Raw genomic sequence first — 22,051 nt, forward strand, 5'->3', positions numbered from 1 at the left:
CACTTGGCAATATGTCAAACATTTTGTTTTTACACTTCAGTTTTTGTACAAATGAAACATACCAGGTAGAGCATGTTGATAAGTGAGCTGTGGAGCTGGTGGTATAGGCTGATACCCTCGGACAGAGCGAGGCTACTTGTTTGCCCTTGTTTCCAGTCTTCGTGCTAAGCTAAGCTAAATGCTTCTAGCAGTGATCTCATGGTTACCACACCTACATTAATAATGTCGCCCTTCCTAAAAGAATCAAAAAGCTCCATGTGGATATGCATGAAAGCTCTTATTTAACTTTGGAAATAGCAGTTTGACAAAATAATCCCAACTCAAGGTCCACTTTCTAACTTTCAAGCATACCACATGGTCTTCATGAGTGGGCTGGAGTTTGCTCAGTTGTCATGGAGATGGATCTGCAAGCTCAGTAAGCAGCTGTAAATATTGCATCCATAACAATTTTTTCCTCAGATGAAGACTATGTGGCTGAAATCTTTGGAAAAAGCTAGTAAGTAGACCTTGAGTATGGGATTGTTTTGTTGAAGCTTTAAGTTAAACTGGAATCAGAAAGCTGAGGTAAATGTTATTTACCATCTTCTCAACAGGCCCCTGAACGCATCACATCTCCTTGTACCCTCCCTGTCCCTGCCCCCTTCTCCCCTCCACCTCCCACCTCTCCACCCTCCAGCATTATTCTCTTCCCTCCCCTCCACCCCCACCCCCCCAGCTCCCTCCCTTTCCTGCTGGCCTCTCAGCAGAGGATGTGTCTGGGTGAGAGAGTGTGTGTGAGGGAAAAGAGGAAAGCCGTCAGTAGAATGGATTTGTGCCTTCTCTCCTCCACCCTTTCTTCTCCTCCTCCTTCTTTTTCTTGTCCTCCATCTCATCTGGTCTTCCTCACCCTCCTCAGTCAGCGTCGCACCCCGGGCACCCTCAGTGCCGACCCTCAGGGAAAAGGAGACTTGTCCGGTGGATGGACGGCTGAAAACTGAACTTCAATGTCAGCAGGAGATCAGAAGAATGGTGGTGACAAACCAGGAGGTAATGGGACACACACACACACAGACACACACACATACACACACACTTTGTCTGTTGAAAGCATTGCTGTTTGGCTAACACCCACTTCTTCTTCTAAAGTCTCTGAGCTGATAGAGACAAAACAAAGCTGTGCATGACTGTGCTGCTTCTCTACGAGAGAAATGAATGAACTCTTCAATATCCATCATTCCGGAGTCAGGATGAGAGTCATGTATTGATTTGTTGAGCAGCACTGGCTTTTATTTTATAGTTAACATTTGGATGTCAGTGCCATCCACCCCTGTGTGATGAAGGTCCCTCAACACAGAAACAAAGAGTGTTTCATAAAAACAAAAACATGAAGTGAATTTTTAAAAGCTGCAGGTTCATCAGCTTGGATATAAAGTTTTAGTGTCCCCTGGTGGTCCAAAAACAATGTCCCGCAAAGTTCATTTAGTTGTTATTGCATGATCTTCATCATCAGATACTGTTTGCCTTGTTGTACTGCTTCTGAGAAAAAAATAAATACATTTGAAAGTCTAATATTCCATGACAACTGATGATGAAGATCACGTGATGTGATTGAAAGCTTCACAACACTTTCTAAATGGACCTCGTGATGAGACTTTTGCTGGTTTCAGGGCCAAGAATGAACTTAAAATGTGAAAAATGTGAATGAGTTCTCCCCCCTGATGACGGTGAAGAAAACTGTAAGTACTTCTGTTTTTAGAGAATGATCAGCTTTTTAATTCAGTGTCTGACTTCCACAAAGTTGGTGGATTAACAGAAGCAACAGAGGCTGAGATATCCAGGGGCCAGTTGCACAAAACACCTAAGGTTTCTACTTAAGTACGACACTTAAGGTTTAATTTCTCATAAGCTGAGGGAGTTACTTAAGGGTGTTGCACAGAATCTCTTTTCTCAGTTAAGGAAAAAAGTTTCCAGTAGTAAAAGAGAATTTTCAGGGGTAAAATTCTACTGTTTCCATGGAGACTGTTTGTTTGCTGCCATTAGCACCTACTGATACCTGTTATCACTTTTGGGAATCCTGTTGTTTTGATGGGAACTTCACCACGGAGAACTTTGTTCTTTTGTGCAGCAGTTTAACTGAGTTTAAGTGACTGCTGAAGTGTAAGACCAAGAAAAGGAGAAAAGCTTAAATACTTCAGTGAACAGTTTAAGGAAACCTTAAGGAGAAAACTTAAAGGTGTTTTGTGAAACTCTTTTTATTTTAAAGAAACTTTAAGAAAAATCTTAACCTAAGGTGTTTTGTGCAACCGGCCCCTGACTTTTAGGGTCTTGTATGGATGAAGTTCCAAAAACCATGAATCCTACACTTCCCATGGTGCAACTTGATAGAATCTTTTGTGTTCCTCATGACCATGAATTGAGATGTATTGTTATTGGAATGCCCCTTATTGTCACTGAATATTTGCATAATATAAGATAGAAGTATGTCTATCAGAGTGGCTGTAATTCTGCATCATCATGACCAGAGAGTCTGCTGGTTTCTATACCAGCCCACCATCACAGCAGCAGAGTTATAGTGAGGTCATCAGTGAATGACTGCTCTGCTGTCCTCCGCTTACACGACACTCATCACTTTGAGAGAATGTGAGCTCTGTGGTATATTGTTCTGCAGAGTTGCTGATGACAATGTTTCATATTTAGTCTTGGTAAGAGAAAGCAGAGTGTCCCATAACCTCCTGAGACAGAGACTGTCCTGTTTGTGTAATTGAGATGTCCAACGACCTACAGAGAGAGAGCGAGAGAGAGAGAGAGAAAGAGAGAGAGAGAGAGAATCGTGAATCACTACACTTACGAGGACCTCTCACTCACAGAATCTTTACTTTTTGTGCTAAATGCCTCGTCTGTGACTGTTAGATATTTTAATCCCAACTCATTCCTTGCATTTTTAACCTTAAAGTCACAGAGAGATTGCTTTATGCTGGTGACCCAGCACAGCACATTACTGTCTGCTGACTCACTAGCCAGTACATTATCCAGTTAAGACCAATTAAGACGTGTAATTCAAATGGAAGCGTGGTCATGTGACTCTGATGGCTGCTCTGCTGCCTGTCCAGCTGACTAACAGATGAGAAATGATATCCTGCTTACCTGACCAGCTGGCTGCTGTAAAAAATATCCTCTCCATTAGGACGCAGAGATACAGACTGTATCATCTCTTTCAACGGGTGATATGGTTGGTAGCTCGACGGTGAGCAGTGAAATCATGGGAGAGCTGAGAGCAATAACAAAATAAGGTTGTACTATTTGTCTTGAACTGGTAGATGAGAAACAATAATGCAATCCATAATTACAGAAATCTTGTCAGCAGGGAGCAGAGAGCTGCTGTAGAGACAGAAATAATGATGCTGGCTGAGGAAGTTAAACCTCATTTGGCTGATAATCAGGCCACTTCACGCTTTTCTGTCATTAGGAATTGGGTGCAAGGTACAGGTGATTTTTCTTGTTGTATAATTCAAGATTCTGAAAATCATTCAAAGCTTAAAGACCCTCTGATGAAAATCCAGTGTTTAACCTTGTTAACATCCATATGATGTTTTTATATAATACAGACATATGATGAGAGAAATGATCATCAACACCATGACTGAGTGTTTCCACCTTGAACTGCAGTGAACCAATGACAGTCTCATAAACACAGATTCAGACAGCCCGAGTTTCATACGTCACAAACCTAAGGAACCAATCCTGTCAACTTGTGGGGACAGGGGGCGGGGCTAAATAAACCTGAAACCTTGTCAGTATAGAGAAAGAGAGAGAGTTAGCATTAGCACAACCACTAACACTGTGTCAGCCACTGCCAGTTACAAGCTAACAAACAACATAAACAAATAAAAGATGCTAACTGCGCTAACCGTTCTGATCCATCTGCTAGTCTCTGGTTCTGGTCTCAGACTCCTCATCTGAGTCTGGGTCTGACTGAGGCTCAAACATGTGGCTGAGTCTCTCTGATGTTTCCTCCTCTAACCATCTTGATACTCTCTGCTCTTTCACCTGTCCACCTGGAGACAGCAGGTGGTGGGCGGGGCCCAAGGCCTGATCCACGTTTCTCAAACAGGAAGTAAGAGGAGATGAGCTTCAGCTTTTATGTGTGAAAACCATGTTCAACTAAATATGAATCATAGTAGAGGAATTTTACACAGTTTAAAACATGTCTGGACAGGAACTGTTGTGTGTATTGACATGTGCATCATAGTTAGGGGTTCACTATTTGTTTGACAGAAAGCCTCGATAGTCAATGAGAACTATAAGCCCACGTGGCATATGTTGGTTGGATTGGGTCTGATCAGACTAGTCAAGTTAAATGAGTCTGAGTGTGAGTTCTGCTGTTCAGAGTTTGGCTGCACCATCTGCTATAGGGAAGAAAACATTCTGACTGGTTTGCATTTCTTTAAACCAATCTCTATAGTCTTGGGCAGCACTGAGCCCAGGATGCAGTGACAGTGCCCCTGCAGAATAGTGTCGGAGGAAAACTTGAATTGGTCGAGAAAAATGCCACAAAAAACAGCAAACGCGTGTCTCGACTGTGTGATTGCATGATCCAAATCTTGATAAGAACTTAAGACTACGGTCTGGGTGCTATGAGATGCTACTATGATATTACTTTTCCAGCCGTGCATGATAGAAAAACATTTGCTTTTGAACTAAGTGGAGAATGCTAATATGAAAATCCTCACAGTGCGTTGGGTCTCCAACCTAATCAAAAACCATAAATGTGTAATAGATTCAGCTGAGTGGCAGACCTGAGTGTAGAAAGGAGCTTTGGTGAAAACATAACTCAGAGAAAGACATTACAGTGACTAGACTTAGACTGTAGAGAGCCATCAGCAGTGGAATGACTGTGAATGTAAAGGGTTGGCTAGGCTAGCAAGCTGATCAACATAACAAAATGACAAATGATTTTTTATAATCAGACTTCATCAATCTCATAATAGCCTTATTCCTTGATTTTTCTGATGCGCTTCATTGTAACAATACTCAGCCACAAAAACTATGGTTCTAACACTTTAAAGCTCCATATTTCCCTCTTCTTCTGTGTTTTATTTGAAGTGTCGATCCATAAGAAGATGTATTTGTAGTTTTAAGAACCAGAAACCATCTCAGTGTAGTTTTACATCTCCTCTCTCAGGCTTGTCTCTTGAGCTCCATTAACAACAAGTCAGTGAGCCAATCAGAAGAGAGGAGGCTCTGAGCCTCTCTTCTGATTAGCTGACTGTTTTCTGAGTGATCCAATAAAAGCAATTGTGACATCACAAAATTCCAGTCAAAAGTCCTGACAGCTCATTTTAAGGCTCAGTTTCTGAATACAGGCTGTGTGCATTTCTCTGTGGACTGAGGCTTTGATACTTTCACAGTATTAATATAGAACCTAGACCTGATCTATAATCAAACAACACATGGACATCTACCTTTAGACTGTATGGGACCTTTAAAACCCCAATGCTTAGGACTTGAAAATACCCAACTTTGGCAGTTCTTAGTATTAAAAATGACAATGGCAGCAAATGAAAACATATTCATGAGAAAAATGATGCTGTTATGATGTACAAATCTCTATACGTTCTCCATAGGAGCTCAACCTCCAAGAGATTTGAAATGTGAAATTAAATCTGTGTTATTAGTTTGGTTTCTTTTGACAAAATGTCTCTCTTTATTTTGTCTGTAACATAACACAGTAGTTGTTGAAAGGATTACATTTTTAAAATCCTTCTGTGAACATCATGCTGCAGGATTGATTCTAGACATTTCCCTGACTCTGCCTCTCCTCTCTTGCTGACAGACACTGTGCCGGTGGCTGAGGTCTGGCCGGAGGTGGAGAGGGCCGAGTGTTTGGCCCGTGGTGCCGCCTTGAAGTGGGCGTCAGGTGTTTTCTGTCGGCCCGAACATCTGGAGCGACTGAGCCAGTACAAGAAGAGAGAGAGCCAGAGGACTGCTTCCATACACACCAGACTCAAGGTGACAGCATGGGGACACACACAGACATGCATAAAGACAAATAAATGACACAGTAAGATCATACTTTATTAAATGATCTCATAAATGCACCACACGATGGCAACCATGCACTTGAATCACTGAATCATTACTACTGTATTTCTGGTTATCAATAATTTCCCTCCAGTCCATGGTCCAGTCATACCTGGAGGGGGTAGGCTGGGGTCTGGAACAGCTCCAGGAGGCCAGGTCTGAGCTGAAAGACGTGTCACACGCTTTGAAGAAAGCAGGACTGGAATCCAGTCAAAACGCAGAGGGGGTGAAGTCTCTGGAGAGGCTGAGAGAAGTGTCAGTCAACCACTGTCAGCTCCTCGCTGCTGTCAGCAACCTGCCACGACTTTACTCTGGTGAGACGCTGCTCTGTGGACACGCTCATTCATAATGAATCAGTTTAATCAGGTTCAGCATATTTGTTTGACTTGGATGAAATCAGGGACTTACAAGGAAAAGAAGCTGTTTCAGTCTTATTGATTTCTGTTTCTAGTAGTGATGCCCTGTTGTTGCGTTTGCCCTACTCCGACTGTACCGTGAGAGAGTGATTATAGAACCTCCTGAACCAACTGTACTGGCAATATAATACAATACATCAGCCCTGCAGTAAATGTGAAGCTTATAATGCTCAACTACTGATTCAAGTCTGGTAAGCAATGAGTTTGTGAATTTGTGCAATTTATCTGTGTCTAAATGAGTGTCTTTCAAGTCACTGTCTACCGTCAAATAAGGCAAAACAATCGTGATTAAGCCTGTGACCCCCTGATGAAATTATATACAGGTCCTTGCATTTTCTTTTCCGTTCCTTTCCTAAGGCTTTCTTACATTTATCGAGGGTGTCCTGCACATCGGAAACCTCAGAGAACATGTTGCTTTAAATTCAAAGTTAGTGCACAGACATATAAAATGAGACTCCTGAAACCTTGGCTGTCTTAGCATCAAGAATAGATGGACGAGAAAGTGCTTTCCCTCAGCGTGGTCACAGGTCAGGTTCATTCACGTGATTTAGTCAGTCCTGTTGTGTGACATGAAGGGTACATTTATTGGACAGACATGTAAATGAAAACAAAAACAATAAACAGTGATAGAGACGTACAAATGAAAAGAATATTTATAAAATAAAATAATAATAATAATAATAATAATAATAAAGATTTAGATGATATCCTGTCAATGTGATAAAAAAATAGATAAATAAATCGACAGAAAATATTCTAATATGATATAAAATATAATAAGATATAATATAAAATACTGTAGACTACTAATGTGATTATCGTGCAGTGATGTTATGACAGAATAGTATGTATTATTTATATAATAGTTCTAAGCATGTTATAATAATATAATATACATTATTATTTTACATAACAATTATGATTTAACAACGTGAAGATACATAATAATGGGTGTTGAGGTCAGGTCGGTCTACTGTGCAGGTGAGCAAGTCCTTGAATTTTACAGTTTGATGAACTGAGTGTCTGACTCACCCACAAAATCACCCGCCAAAGATAATGAAACAGGGATGTTTGAAATTCTTACTTTAAATTGCCAGACTTGTGTCCACCATCTGTAAATGTCTGTATGGATAATAGCTAACGCCCTGCAAGTGTCTCCACTAACAAGCATCTGAATTTTAACGTTTTATAATCGTGGTCCAAGAAAAGTGCAGTTTAATGTGTTCAGATGGGTTTACATCTACTATACAGGTGAGTCTGTTGTTAATCTGATTTCTGGTTCTGTATAGAACAAGAAAAAAGAACAGGGACTTTCATCCTCTTAGAAACATTTCGACTCCCACAACTAGTTATGTTGTAATATGCAGCATTTCTCACTGGAAACTAAAATGTTTAACTTCCCTCTTGAACAGGCTCAAGTGGCAGCAAGAGGTTGCATAAATTGTTGACAGTTTGCGGAATGAAAGTTGTCCCTCCCTCCTCCCTGACCTTGCCCTTTGCAGTGCGTAGCATGGTGTTGGAGACTGAGCGTCTGGTGGAGTCCCGGCGGCTCCTGGAGGCCCACGCCCGGCTGATGGATCTGGAGCGCTGGCAGGACGACATCCTGTGGCAGCTCCACGGGGCTCCGGGGACGACAGGAAGTGCACTCAGCACTGAAGACCAGGAGCTGGTGGCCAAATATTTCTCTGGCGTGGGACAGCTGGTGGACGCGCTGGGTATGTTTACTCAGTCATATCAGTTTAATTCAATTTAATTAATTCAGAAACACAACATACCAAACACACCTTGTATATGGCAGCAGTATTTTCTGTATGTTGTAGTTTTGTGACCCATATCTTTGTTTGATGCGTTACACTCACAAAACATGCGTTATTAGAATACGGGAATGATCTACCACATACAAAACACACTGTATAGACAGAATATAGATATAAAATAGATATAAAAAATCTTGTAAATGGAAAGCAACATTATGGAAACAGTAACTCCCCCAAACAGACACATCTTTCCTTTCCAACCTCATTTCTAAGGACTGACGCTTGGTATGAATTCTCAGTTCTTTTTGTACCAACCAAATTGTTTCTGCAGCTTCAAGTATTGACTAGCAAGCACTGAGAGCTGGCACTGAATGGTCAGTGGTGGTTTTCCTGACTTTGGATGAGACATTCTGTGATTTCAATCTGGTTATGGTTCATGTGCAGCTGTTTGTGTTAAGACAACATTAAACACGTTTGACAGCTGGCACTGGTCCTCTTCTGAGAACAACAATCAAAGATTATTATATTATTGTTTGGTCAATGTGATAAATTATACTATATGATCATCACATATAACACTGGTCATCAGTTTCTCGGTTTAGATGGAACATTGTTCCTTGAAGCTTCTCTAATGTAGCTTTTATTGTGATATATAATAATCTTCACCTCCAAATCAAAATTGTTAGATCAAATTCAGACTCGCCCTCTGCTTAGATATTGAGATACCAACAAGCTTGGATAAAAGTTAAAGGTCCCATATAGTATAATGGTAGCTGTGCATGTGTTGTTTGATTATAGATCAGGTCCAGGTTCTATATTAATACTGTGAAAGTATCAAAGCCTCAGTCCACAGAGAAATGCACACAGCCTGTATTCAGAAACTGAGCCTTAAAACCAGCTGTCAGGACTTTGTGATGTCACAACAAAGCAGTCATTGCCCTCAGCCATGACTCAAGCTCCGCCCACCTGGACCCACCATCCAAGGAGGATGGATTTGGTTTCTCTGAGTGTTTACCTGAAGTCTGCTATATTTATATTCAATCCCTATGGACTCTTACTAGTGTTGTTGTTTGGCCTCTCCAATGACCCTCTCCAGCTTTTAAAGCCATTCTTCTATCACTCATGCAGTCTTACAGTATGAGTTACACTTGGACTGAAAACCAGCTGTTATTGTGGCTGTGTGTGTGTGGATTGCAAACCTGCTTACTCACCATTAAAAGATGATATAAACCATCTGGAGTCAGAGCTCTGAAAAAAATTCAAAGCTGCTTGATGACTTTGTCTCCATAGCTGCTGCCCAGGCAAAGTACAATAATTTGTAGATGCAATCTTCCCCTGTTGCTGCCCCAGCTGCCTGATCACCCACCTCCCTGATGTCTTCTCAATGGTCTTGCACCACGCAAGCTCTCCCGGTTGGCCTTGATGCACACTGGCACTGTACCTGTCCGCATTTACCAAGCTAAAGTATTAGGCTACAGTACGTTACCTGTGGTTGGCCTGGCCTCGCATCACTCAGAAAAGAAAGCATACAGTGGGTTTATGGCTAAAAAATATTTTTTTTTAAAATATATAACTTCAGGATTGGAGCATAATCATCCAGGCTTGTAACTACAAGTGACGTGTCACACACAGTCATTTGATCCTTTGTTAATATAAAAAATGGTTGGATGGTGGGTAAATGGTGGGATGTGAGAAACCAACAGAAGTGGGCCTGAAATTCTACGAAGGAGTATTAGGGCCATGAAAGAGAAAAAAAAATGGGTGGAGGAAGATTTTTTTCATCATGTACTTTGAGAAAAAAAGTCGAAATGTTGAGAATGAAGATGACATTTCGAATTTAAAGTTGACCTCTTGAGACGATATCAAACAGCGCCTATGACTGCCTCTATAACATGCTTATAGATGAACTGATGAAATTTTACTTCAGAATCGACTTTAGCAACAAAGAATTTTTCTGTCTTTTGGCTCATAAACACAGTGCAGTTGTCAGCGTTAGGACTTTGAAGAGATTGTGTTGAAAACTGCATCTGTTCAGAAGGAAAAACCACACAAGCTTGGAAGAGGTGGCCGCATTCATGCAAACTGAAATAGCGGGTAATGGACAAATGCAAGGATACTGTTGGTTACACCTGCGTGCAATTCAGAGGGGATATGTTGTATCGCAAGACACAGTAAGACAACTGATCAAGTTGTTTGATGCTGAAGGTGTGGAGCTCAGATGCAGGCATTACTGCAACAAAGGTCCCAACGATAAGCTAAAGTCGTACGGCATTGCTATCAATGGTTGTATAGGTGGGCTAAGTCACTATGTAGTGTGGATGGAGACCTACAGAACAACAACGACCCCAAAGTAACAGCAGACTACTTCATCACGTACACTGCGCACTTGGGAGGATGCCTGGAGCGGCTGCGCGCTCACAGAGCCATGAAAAATGACAGAGGGAGTTGACTTTATTCTTTATTCTTGAAATGCAAAATAAATAAATAAATCTTCCTCTTCTGAGTCAGTTTGACTTTATTCTCAACATTTCGACTTTTTTTCTCGAAGTTCTTGATGAAAAAAAAAAAATCTTCCTCCTCATTTTTTTTCTCATCCATGACCCTAGTACTCTGTGGTCAACATCAGGGGAAAAAAAGAAAAACAACAACATTAGATTACGTTTGATGCTGATAAGAGCAGTGGCAGAGTGATACGGATGTCAGTCCCTGGATGAGTGTGGTATCACATCCTCAACATCCATCATGTCGCTGCAGGTAAGGAGCTGTGGGCGGTGGTGAGCAGTGCTCTGGCTCTGGCACGACAAAACCCTACACCATTTGTATCGGCGGTAAGGATAGTGGAGCGGGAGGAAGCCCTGGACCAAGCTCTGCTGGAGGAGAGAGGTGGGACCGGGAGCAACAGCAGGCCCCTGCCCCCTGGACGACCTCGCTGCTGGAGAGCATGCTTCTTCCAGGTCAGCACCAGCTGATCCATAACACCTCAGCTTTCATTCAGTTTGTCCTCGTAAATGTCTGACTGTCTGTCCTCTCTCACATCTCCTGCCTCTCAGGTACTGGAGGAGGCGGTTTCTGCACGGTTTCGTAGTGTTTCCTACCTTCACACGCGTGGTCCGGGTCTGGCAGGTCACCTCTCTGCTCTCCAGCACGCCACCATGGCAGACCTGGGCACTGTACGCCACCTGCTGGAGCACTGTGTCCCACCACACTATCGGCTAACAGGAGCCTACCTGAGGGCCAGCCATCGCTGTTTACAAGCTCACCTGGCACAGGTGAGAGATGTGAGGGAAATAAACCTTTAGCCTTGATGTCTCTCCTCACCTTGTAGACTACAGATCTGTCTAAACAATAACAGGGACTAATAGAGCTTTATTTCTCTCATGGGTTTTTGCTATGCATTATCATGGCTTACATAGAAAAGTTAAATATGCACTAAGCTAATTATATTTAAAATGTTTATTTTGAAACTGGGGATGACCTCACCACACACATGTAAGAGATATTTGTGGCCTAGGTTAGCAGCTGGGACCTGGAGAGTGGTGAAACATTTGCTGTGCTCAACTGGGTGCTGCACATCTACAACAGGTGAGGTCGACGACCCGCATAGATTCTGTGTTTTCGTCTTTGTCTTTCTGTCTGTATGTGTTTCTTTACACATTAACAAAAATGTCAATTATGTCTTGAGGTTACTTTAGAGATTGAACAAATGTAAACAAATGAACAACTTCTGATTTGTGCAAGTGCACATCCTTCACTTTGGCTGCCTAGGATAGGGATAGGATACAGCTGATTACCTTTATTTTCAAATGCAGCTGATTACCTTTGATACACACTTTCCCCTAATTAACATCTAATGAAGCAGAAACTGAAAGAAAAATACAAACAGTGTCCTCTGTCACAGCTGCTTGTGTATTGTGAACTTCTCTCAAATTTAGTTTCAGTGTTTCACAAGATAGAAAAGAGAAAAAAATTCTGTCCCACAAAATAGATTTTTTAATTTTTTTAGTTTTTCTCTTAAATCTTGACGTTGTTCTTGAGAAATAAAGAATATTCTTACGTCTTTGAGCCTTCTAAAAACTATCAAAAGGAAATGATGTGATACCATGTTTTATATATATACATATACAGTATATTCAGATTTGAGATTTTTGCGATGTTGGGATGTCAATAAACCAGTTGGACATTGTTAACCATAAAGTGACACTCTTGTTTTGGCAGCCCAGACATGATGGGTCATCCAGAGCTGGTGGCTAACATGGAAAAAGAAGAGCTGGGACCTCTCATCTCCACCGAGGGACTGGAGCAGCTGCAGATCAAATATGTGCAGAGTGTGCGGGTGAGTCCGCCACAAGCCTTTGGTCAAGATTTGACAAACTGTGACCTGAAAACAGGGTCCCTGTGTTTCAGCCTTAGTATGTAGGTTTCAAGTTTGGTGTCATTCCAGTCAATTCAATGTGTGTTTCCGTGTTGTTGCTGTTAAAGAAGAGCGTATCAGAGTGGATGCACAAAGCTCTACAGGTGGAGCTGCAGGACTGGCAGAGAGACCAGGAACCCGATACAGACCATGAAGGTTTCTACCAAACCAGCCTGCCTACTATCATCACGCAGGTACACAATATGCTATACAATCCACTAAAGTACAACCACATACAGACACACAGGGTGTCTGCAGGCAGAATGTGGCCCTAACATTTGTTTTAGGTGTTTTAAAGTGGCTTTAACACACAAGAACCTCATCAACTTGACCAAAAAAGTGAAACTGATGTGAATTTCATCTCATCTAATCTCATTTAATCACAGTAATGGTCTTCATCCCTCTCCGCCCCCTAGAGACACAGTTTGTAATGACATCATGTGCTTATTGCTTCTTCAAATTGAATTTGAAAGCTGTCTCCCTGCTTCTCCTTTTTAAACTGACTTCCAGCTCTGTAAACACTTTTCAGCAGCACAGAGGCCAACGCCTGAGACGGCTCGTATCACACTTCACGTTTTGTGTGGGCTTGTTTTATTTGTGGGACTGTGACAGATGCTGGAGGAGAACGCCCGGGTGGCTCTGATGATCGGAGAATCCCTACGAGATCAGACTATACAGATGGGACTGTATGAGATGGAGAACCTTTTGAACAGGTGTGTGTGTTCGTGCATGTTTTGCTTGTCACTACCTGCCTCCTGTTTACTTCTCAGCTGCTTCAGACAGTTTACCTTTCATTTACCTGCAATCTGTTCACATCTTTACCTCCAGGTTTCGAGAAGCTCTGGTGGAATTTGGGAAGGAGCATCGCAGGGATCTGAGCAGCAACAAAAACAAGTTCTACCTCCACTATTTGCTGGCCTCCATCAGCAACTGCATCATCCTCAAGTAAGACTACAGAATGTTTGTGGAATGTTTTCAAAGCTTAAAGACCCCTCCAGTAAAAATCCAGTGTTTAACCTCGTTAACATCCACGTGATGTTTTTATATAATACAGACATGTGATGAGAGAAATAATCATCAACACCATGACTGAGTGTTTCCACCTTGAACTGCAGTGAACCAATGACAGTCTCATAAACACAGATTCAGACAGCCAGAGTTTCATACATCACAAACCTAAGGAACCAATCCTGTCAACTTGTGGGGACGGGGGGCGGGGCTTAATACACCTGAAACCTTGTCAGTACACAGAGAGAGAGTTAGCATTAGCACAGCCGCTAACACTGTGTCAGCCACTGCCAGTTACAAGCTAACAAACAACATAAACAAATAAAAGATGCTAACTGTGCTAACCGTTCTGATCCGTCTGCTAGTCTCTGGTTCTGGTCTCAGACTCCTCATCTGAGTCTGGGTCTGACTGAGGCTCAAACATGTGGCTGAGTCTCTCTGATGTTTCCTCCTCTAACCATCTTCATACTCTCTGCTCCTTCACCTGTCCACCTGGAGACAGCAGGTGGTGGGCGGGGCTCAAGGCCTGATCCACATTTCTCAATCAGGAAGTAAGAGGAGATGAGCTTCACACCCATTTTCTGATTTTTTTTTCTCACTTTAATACTTCAGGCACTTGGTGTGTGTTAAGCATCCTGGTAAAGTTGACACTCACCACTCGCTCGTTCACTCACCTCATGTATTTGGCAAAGACTCTGAGTAAACCTGCTCTCTCCATCTAATCAAAGAGAAAAATATAAATTCTTGCTCTTGTAGCAAGGTTCTCATCTCGTTCATTTGTTACTTGCTCTAATGATCTATTCACTCAAGCCAGTGCTGTTTATCTCGTGTTCCTCCCATAATGAAAGGAAAAATCTATTTTAAGAATAACCCAGATAAAAACAAAATTAAATCACAATCAAAAAAAAATCATGCACAGGCCATAGTTATAATCTCTGCAGGTTCATAGAACATTCTGTGTCCTGTTGTGTATGACGCAGGAAGTCCACAGAGAGCCTGCAGCAGCAGCAGTCGTCCCGGTCGGCAGGCCAGTTCTCTCGGACTCCTCCCAACCCACTGGCAGCTCTGGACCGGGCGGTGAGACGGGCGTGTCGCCTGGTGATGGATCAGCTGCTGCTGGACCTTCAGCCTTTTCTACCAGGTCTGCTGACCCGACCCTGGCTGGTCCAGGGAGACCCCACACCCAAACTCTGCCACGTCCTGGAGCGTCACCTGGAGCTGTATGGCCGCGTTCGGCCACCCTGCAGACAGGTCACTGCTCTGCTTCTGTTTCCATCACCACTTTGCATATTGTAGTTTAGCTTAACTGTTTCTTTGGGGTCGAGCTGTTCTGGAAGCAAAACTGAAAGTTTGATAAAACTCTGTGAGAGAAACTGAAGGATTCTGTGACCAAAAACAAATTAAAGCCCAGTTTAAATGCAGTTCAGCTGTATTTTCTCATAACCAGCGTGATGTGTGTGTTTAAATGTGGGTAGAATATATCTCCTCTTTATCTTTAAACAATCACATCTAACAATAATAATGAAAATTTATTTGTGTTGCACCTTTCATACAAAAAATGTAGCACAAAGTGCTTCACATGAAAAGACATAAAATGAAGATAAAAACATGTTAAAAGGCTGATGTAAAATGAAAATCATGAAAAACATTAATGTAAAATGAGATGGAATAATATTAAAATATAAATATTAAATAAAATAAATAGATAATTGCGAAAAAATGATAAATGATAACATAGAAAGCATAAAATCAGTAAGACATCAATGCTTACAAAGCAGTGTATGAGTGTGGAGTCAAGTGCAGAATGTCAGAGCTGGTTAAAGGCTGAAGAGGTGAAGAGACAAGTTTTTATCTTTCTTTTAAAAACACTCAGTGAGCTGCTTATTCTTCTTCTCTAAAATCTACAGATCGTGTGTTCCACAGCTTTGGGCCGTAACTGACAAAAGGCTGTATCCCCATTTCTTCTACAGCTGTTACTGGGACCTTCAATACACCAGCAGTAGATGATCTCAGTGTTCTCAGAGGTCTATAGTTAATAAGGGGGTTTGCAATGTAGCTTGGTCCTTGTCCTTTAAAGGGATAGTGTGGGTTATTTGACATGGTGTTGTGTGAGGTAGTCATGCATAGTCGGTATAGTACCTGCAGTAGCACCTGTTTGAGCAGGAGCACCGGCAGAGGGGCAGAGTGATGTGTTGCCGTGCACAGGGCCACCAGAAAGACTGTGTTTGAGACACTTTTAAAAACGGCCACCAAAACGATCCAATATCCGTTGAAATGCAGCTACATGTAGAATATTTTCAGCGGTTCAGCAATTGCACTGTATTACACCTCTTTCTAATTCACTCAGCTGACCTGCAGCTGCAGTGTAATACAGTGCGCTCTGAAGGTGCTCATGTGTGTAGGAATATGGTAGTTCAGCGGTTGAAAAAATGTAGTGCCAAAGGAAATTATTGTTTTCACAGAAAGATAAATTGCTGAACCCTGTGTATTCTACATGAAGCGTATATTTAAGCTGATATTGGATTGTTTCAGTGGGTTTTTTTTTAAAGATCAAAGATTTACAACACACATACTGTATAATCAGTCAAGCTGCTGTAACATAGCCATCATATCAGACAATTATAATACTGATTTGCCAGTTTGGTGCAGTTATACACCCAGAGTATAAAGGCCCCAACATTAACCACTTCCAATACAAACTAGAATCACCTCCTCGTGGTTGTCTGCCTCCTCCACTCACTTTCAGGTTACATCCCTGTTCACCCAGAGTCATACAATTTTGTCATAATTGCTGTGTGAAGTCTTGAGTAATGGATAAAAAGTGTTTTGTAAAGGTCACACTGACCTTTCACCACCAAAATCTAATCAGTTTGTCCTTGAGTCAGAGTGGACTTGTGCCTAATTTGAAGAAGTTCTGTCCAGGTGTTACTGAGATATCATGTCCACCAGAATGGGACTGATAGACGGACAATCCCAAACCAATATGCCTCTGGCTGTCACTGACGTGGAGGCATAAAAAGGGTGGTGTCTATAACAAGGATTACAAGAAGTAAATGTATTAGGTACAATTTACCTTGACACGGTTCTTTCAAAAAAGTATATGATATTTACATTTTACTCAGACGACCTTTACTAACCCCAAACAAAACAAACAAACAAACCAAACATAACCCATCTCCTTCCCAATCTGCCCCCCTCTCCTCAGTCCACTTGGTTTGCCCCAACAAGGCTAATTGAACACACTAGGCCCTGGTCAACAGCACTCTCATGGGCGCGCCTCCATCGACTTAACAGGATCTATCTTTAATAAATACATTACCAAGAATCACTAAACAAATATCTAATCTTAGATGTCTGACTGTCTGAGTGTAGTGTGTGTTTGGGAACGTGGGTGTAGGATGTGTGCACCTGTTTATTGAGGCTTACAGCTCCCTCACACTGCTTCACAGCAGTCTATCAACTGTACTGGGTATTAAAATGACAGGATGATGGTTGTCATGACAACTTAAATATATCAACAAAACCATAAAGTAGGTTATTAACCGCCTAACTCATGAAAGAATCTACTCACCCCCCTGATATACCCACCAAACACACACAGTGCATACAGTAATAGTCTGACTCCTATTTAAGCCGTACAGCGGTTCACAGGTCCTTCTTGCTGTAACTCTCTCATTGGTTAAACCTTGTATGGATGGTCCATATGCCTGCTGAGTCATATGCCTGTGTGCCTGTAGCGTCTGCAGGAGGAGGCCCAGTGGCTGATGGTGGTGGAGTACGTCAGGGCTCTGATGCAGAAGAGGTTGGTGTGTCGCAGCGCAGAGGAGAGGAGGCAGCTCGCTCAGCAGATGGTTCAGGATGACCAGCTGTTCAGAGAGATCTTGCATGGCCTGGTGAGCGTTGTTAATGTAAAACACCATCACCATCACCAGCACCTTACATTAACTCAAGCTGTCACGATTCAGAAATGTTTATCATGAATACATCCCAGCCCTTTGTAGTGTTGTATGGTGTTTGTGTCTGATGTGAAATATGGAATCAGTGTCTGATTCATCTCCCTCATGATGGGTGTGATGTGGTTTAATTGATTCTGTCGAACTAATCAAAACTACATAGACTGTGGGAAGTCCTGAAACTAATTGAGGTAACCCCTTTAATTTAAAGACTGTTAATTATGTAGTAATGTGAAGAAATTGCCCAGTCAAGTATCAGAATAATGCCAAGTTGTAGTAGTAGAATTACTGGGAATTACTGTAAAATACTGGGTAATTACAGAGTATATTGAAGCAGAATAAAGAGGGTTGGTTGGTAATTATATGGGAAGTGTTACAGTAAGTAGTATAGCCCATATATAGGGTAAGACAAGGGGGGTCTTCTCTGTATAGGCTACCATTAATATCTATAGCATTAATATCCCTTATTGCAGTGTGAAGACAGGCTGTTAGCAGGTGATACCAAGTCTCATATTTGAGCCATCAGCATGTCAACATAACCAAAATAAACACAGCAGCAGTTTCCTCCGCTCAGCCAAATACTTTCAGTGTAATAAACCTAATGTATTTCTAATTTCCACAGTCTGACCTTCCAATAAGCCAAGAGGAGTGGTAGCCATGGCAACAGTTGTTCACAACAGTCGATGTGGCGACTGCTGAAAATGTCACTGTAGTTAACCCATAATTACGTTACCACTGCCTTTAAAGTGCCTTTGTAGTGTGTGTTGTTTCTCAGACATACAGAGGTAGCTACCTGCAGGGGTGGACAGTAACAAGATTACTTTAGTACTGTACTTAAGTATATGTTTCCAGTATCTGTACTTTGATTTTTTTTTTTTTTTTTTATACAAATATTGTGCTTTTGACTCCACTACATTTCCATGGAGGACTCTTACTTTGAAGCAGAGCTTTTAGTCAGTGAATGAATTTTCTTCTATTTTGAAAATGTCATCCAAATGTGTTTCTGTGCAGGTTACACTTTACAGGCCATGGAAAAATAATTACAGCCAAAGTTCTTGTTACCATGTTCTTCCTATTACTCTGCTCATGTTGAAACTTTACACATATTATTACCAACCAACCCTCTTTATTCTGCTTCAGTGTTACTCAGTGATTACCTAATATTTGACAGTAACTCCCAGAAATTCTACTACTACAACTTGTCATTATACTGATATTACCTGACTGTTATTGCTTGGAAAATTCTTCACATTACTACATAATTACTACATCATTAACAGCCTGTAAGGTATACCCTAATTGATTCTATGACAAAATTATGAGTTTTTTTACACTTGGATATTTTAGATATTTTTCACAGTGGTAATTGGGGCCAATGTTTGATGATATCGTCACAATATTTGTCCTGCACTGTATCAAGATATTACATTTTGGATGTCACCCAATCCAAGTAAGGTGGAGTTTACAGTGCCAGAGAGGGTCTAAAGCCAACATGAAGGAAATACAAGATTTAACAATGATTTGTGTGAATTAAAATGTGAAACATTTCCAGTAGCCAATGGTGCCTCAATTCAATCAAAAATACTGGTGTTTGAATCAGCTTTCACAATCTCATAATCAGGTGTGTAACTGTGTGTCTCTGTAGGAGGGTGATGGGTCAGTACCTGAGGTGAACCCTTTAGCCTTACTACCCGTCCTGGCTGACTTCATCCGACTCAAAGACCCCAGCATGCTCACTTTGGAAGTGTCAGGACTCGCAGCCAAATACCCTGATATCAGGTAATCTGACTTTCAGTCTGCCCGGCTTGTTTTGTAGTTTTTAAATCATAGTTGGTATAGAATTAGCTAACGTTAACAGTGTTTGGTTTCAGTCATGGGAATGTTATTTCATGTCAAAATGAGGATAAAATATGCATAAAGTAACAGGCATAAACATTGTTGATAAAAACTGATCACACCTACATGTTTTTCTCTTCCCTCAGTGAAGAGCACGTGTCTGTCCTGCTGGACGTCCGTGGTGATGTCTCCAGGGACATCAGAGGGGCTGTGCTGGACTTGCTGGAGCAGAGCGCCCCTCCTCTGCCAGCAGGATATCGGCCCATCTTCACTGACATCCTGGTGCCTCCATCCACCATGGCCTTCTGTCTGCCCACGGCCAAGTGTGCATGACTACAAGAACTAAAACTTTGACATTGACAACAGTGTGGATCTCATTCTGAGATGGATCATTGAGCTAGCTCCTCTTAGCTCATCGTTACACTAAAAAATACAGTTCTGCCAATCATCATTTATCCAGGGAGCACCGACTCAGCTCCTTGTTTCTTCCTCAGCACCTCCTTGCTTTATACTCACAGTGTTACACACATCATTCATACAGGGAGCTTCCCATGACCACCATTACAGTCTGAAGCAGGTTGAGAGTTCAGGGTCTTGCTCAAGATCTCCTTAACATTATTTGTTAGTGAATCATATTCATTTCCTTCGCCTACAGTTTACCAGGGATTTGAGCAGGTCCACGCTGGTTCAGGTCCAACTTCAGTTATTTCAGAAACTCTTTTTTTCTGAATCTATGAGCCACTGATTTGGTAACATGGGCTGTTTTAATGCCTTAAAAATATTATCAGTACAACGATATCATCATCTCATCTTCATCAAATTGTTGTCAAGTGTCTCAGCGATTTGTGCTATGGATTTAAAGCTGCAGGAAGCAACTTCTCATTCATGACATTAGTACAGAAGCTGAGAAAAGCCATACTCGCAAATATTTTTTTGTTATCTCAAGATAACAAAGCTCATTATCTCGAGGCAACGAGATATTATCAGAGAAAACAATTCTTTCATGTCTCGAGATAATGAGATAATTACCCCGTTAACTGGAGATAACAAAGCTTGTTTTCTCATTATAATACTTTGTTAATCAGAGCTCAGATGTGCCAAGCCAGTATGCACATGGAAACTTGTAGTGCTGTAAGGTGAAAATGTCAGGATGACACATTGATCAATGCATTAGAGAATATTTCAATCAAGGGCAGAAAATCACTGGACTGATCATTTTCAGATCAGTCCTCGTCAGCTAACAGGTTACTATGGACTGTTGCTGAGGAGGAGTGTTACTGCGACTTAGTGTATGATGTTCAGTCTAAATCATTTTCTCCTGATAATATCCCGTTAACTCGGGATAACACAGTTCATTATCTCAGGATAAAGAGCTGTTATCTTGACATAATGGGATAAAAAAATATCCACAAATTTGCTGGGTTTGTGATGCTATCAAATGGATGGTGCAGCTTTAAGGTGACGTTATGGAACTTGCTGAACAGCTGCTGCTGTGGCCACAAGGACAAATTATGTGATTAAAATATGCTTCATTGTTTTCTGAAGACACACATATGATTGTGTAGGGGGGGTCACAGCCAAATGCTTTCCAGTTCTGTCACCTGTTGTAGATTGTCATCATTATGAAATATGTACATATGTAAATGCTAAAATATGATTTAACAGTAGCGCAAGTAGAGAAGAGTCAAAGTTACCAAACTGACTCCGTTTACACAGCAATATCTACTGTATCTCAAGTTTGCTAACATTAGCCATCACAAGCTACTGGTCATACCAGACCAAGTGAGGCTGTAACAGAGACTTCGATACAGAAAACTGGAGCTATCTTCTGCGGGAACAGACTGTTTAGTTACACCCAGCCATCATGTAACACACTATTTTGTGTTAGAGATCTTTAATCAGGACCTTGTGACACCTGGGACTCCTGGCCAACAGATGAGAAACTTTTAACCAGACAGTCACACAGAGAGAAGTGTCTACTCCTGTGGCCCGCGAGATCTGATCAATGAATGTAAGTAAGTCCAAAGCCTCTGATAACTTCCTACTGAAGAGACAAACTATGGGATTTTAAATTGGCTCATGGATTTATGTATATGATGCACTGTCTGTTTCATGTTGAGCCTCAGACTCATTGTAAATGTATTTCAGATAGAGATGTTTAAAATGAAATCAAAATAAAAAACATCATTGTGTTAATTTCTGGTTTAATCAATGAATGTCAAACTATGGTCACAGCATCGTGTACAAATGGAGGAGAATGCAGTCCACAGAGTGATGCACTGTAGCATGTAACAGATGAAGGTGATTGTATGAGTTATAACATATGGTGTGTTTTCAGTGAGGACCTGTCCTGCCTGTCTTTATGTATTTTCTTTTATTTTCTTATTTCTTTTTTTTTGTTTTTAATGTATCTTGTGTTGTTTATATTGGGTGTTTATAATATAATTTTTAATGTATTTATTGTATTTATGTAATTGTTCAACCATTTCCTTTTGAAGAGTGTTTCCTACTGGTTTTTCAAAGGGTATTTTGCTTGTTCTGGTTCAATGCCAACATCATCTCGCTCCGGTAAATAAATGCTTACATAAATGCTTAAAGTAAACTTTCATC

The 22,051-nt window shown here is 41.3% G+C and overlaps 1 protein-coding gene across 1 annotated transcript; it reads left to right on the plus strand.

Moving 5' to 3' along the window:
- Positions 1-790: 790 nt before the first annotated feature.
- On the plus strand, positions 791-21,826 carry LOC111238854 (exocyst complex component 3-like protein). The gene is made up of 15 exons (XM_022768562.1): positions 791-1,026; positions 5,813-5,988; positions 6,155-6,374; positions 7,979-8,191; positions 10,988-11,187; positions 11,284-11,502; positions 11,745-11,815; positions 12,449-12,566; positions 12,713-12,838; positions 13,257-13,357; positions 13,473-13,589; positions 14,633-14,903; positions 17,390-17,545; positions 19,251-19,384; positions 19,588-21,826. The coding sequence occupies exons 1-15, from the start codon at positions 984-986 to the stop codon at positions 19,772-19,774; spliced, it is 2,352 nt and encodes a 783-aa protein (XP_022624283.1). The 5' UTR covers positions 791-983; the 3' UTR covers positions 19,775-21,826.
- Positions 21,827-22,051: the final 225 nt, after the last annotated feature.

This window comes from Seriola dumerili, unplaced genomic scaffold, assembly GCF_002260705.1.
Source record: "Seriola dumerili isolate Sdu_G_001 unplaced genomic scaffold, Sdu_1.0 BDQW01001690.1, whole genome shotgun sequence".
In the NCBI taxonomy this organism is placed as follows: domain Eukaryota; kingdom Metazoa; phylum Chordata; class Actinopteri; order Carangiformes; family Carangidae; genus Seriola; species Seriola dumerili.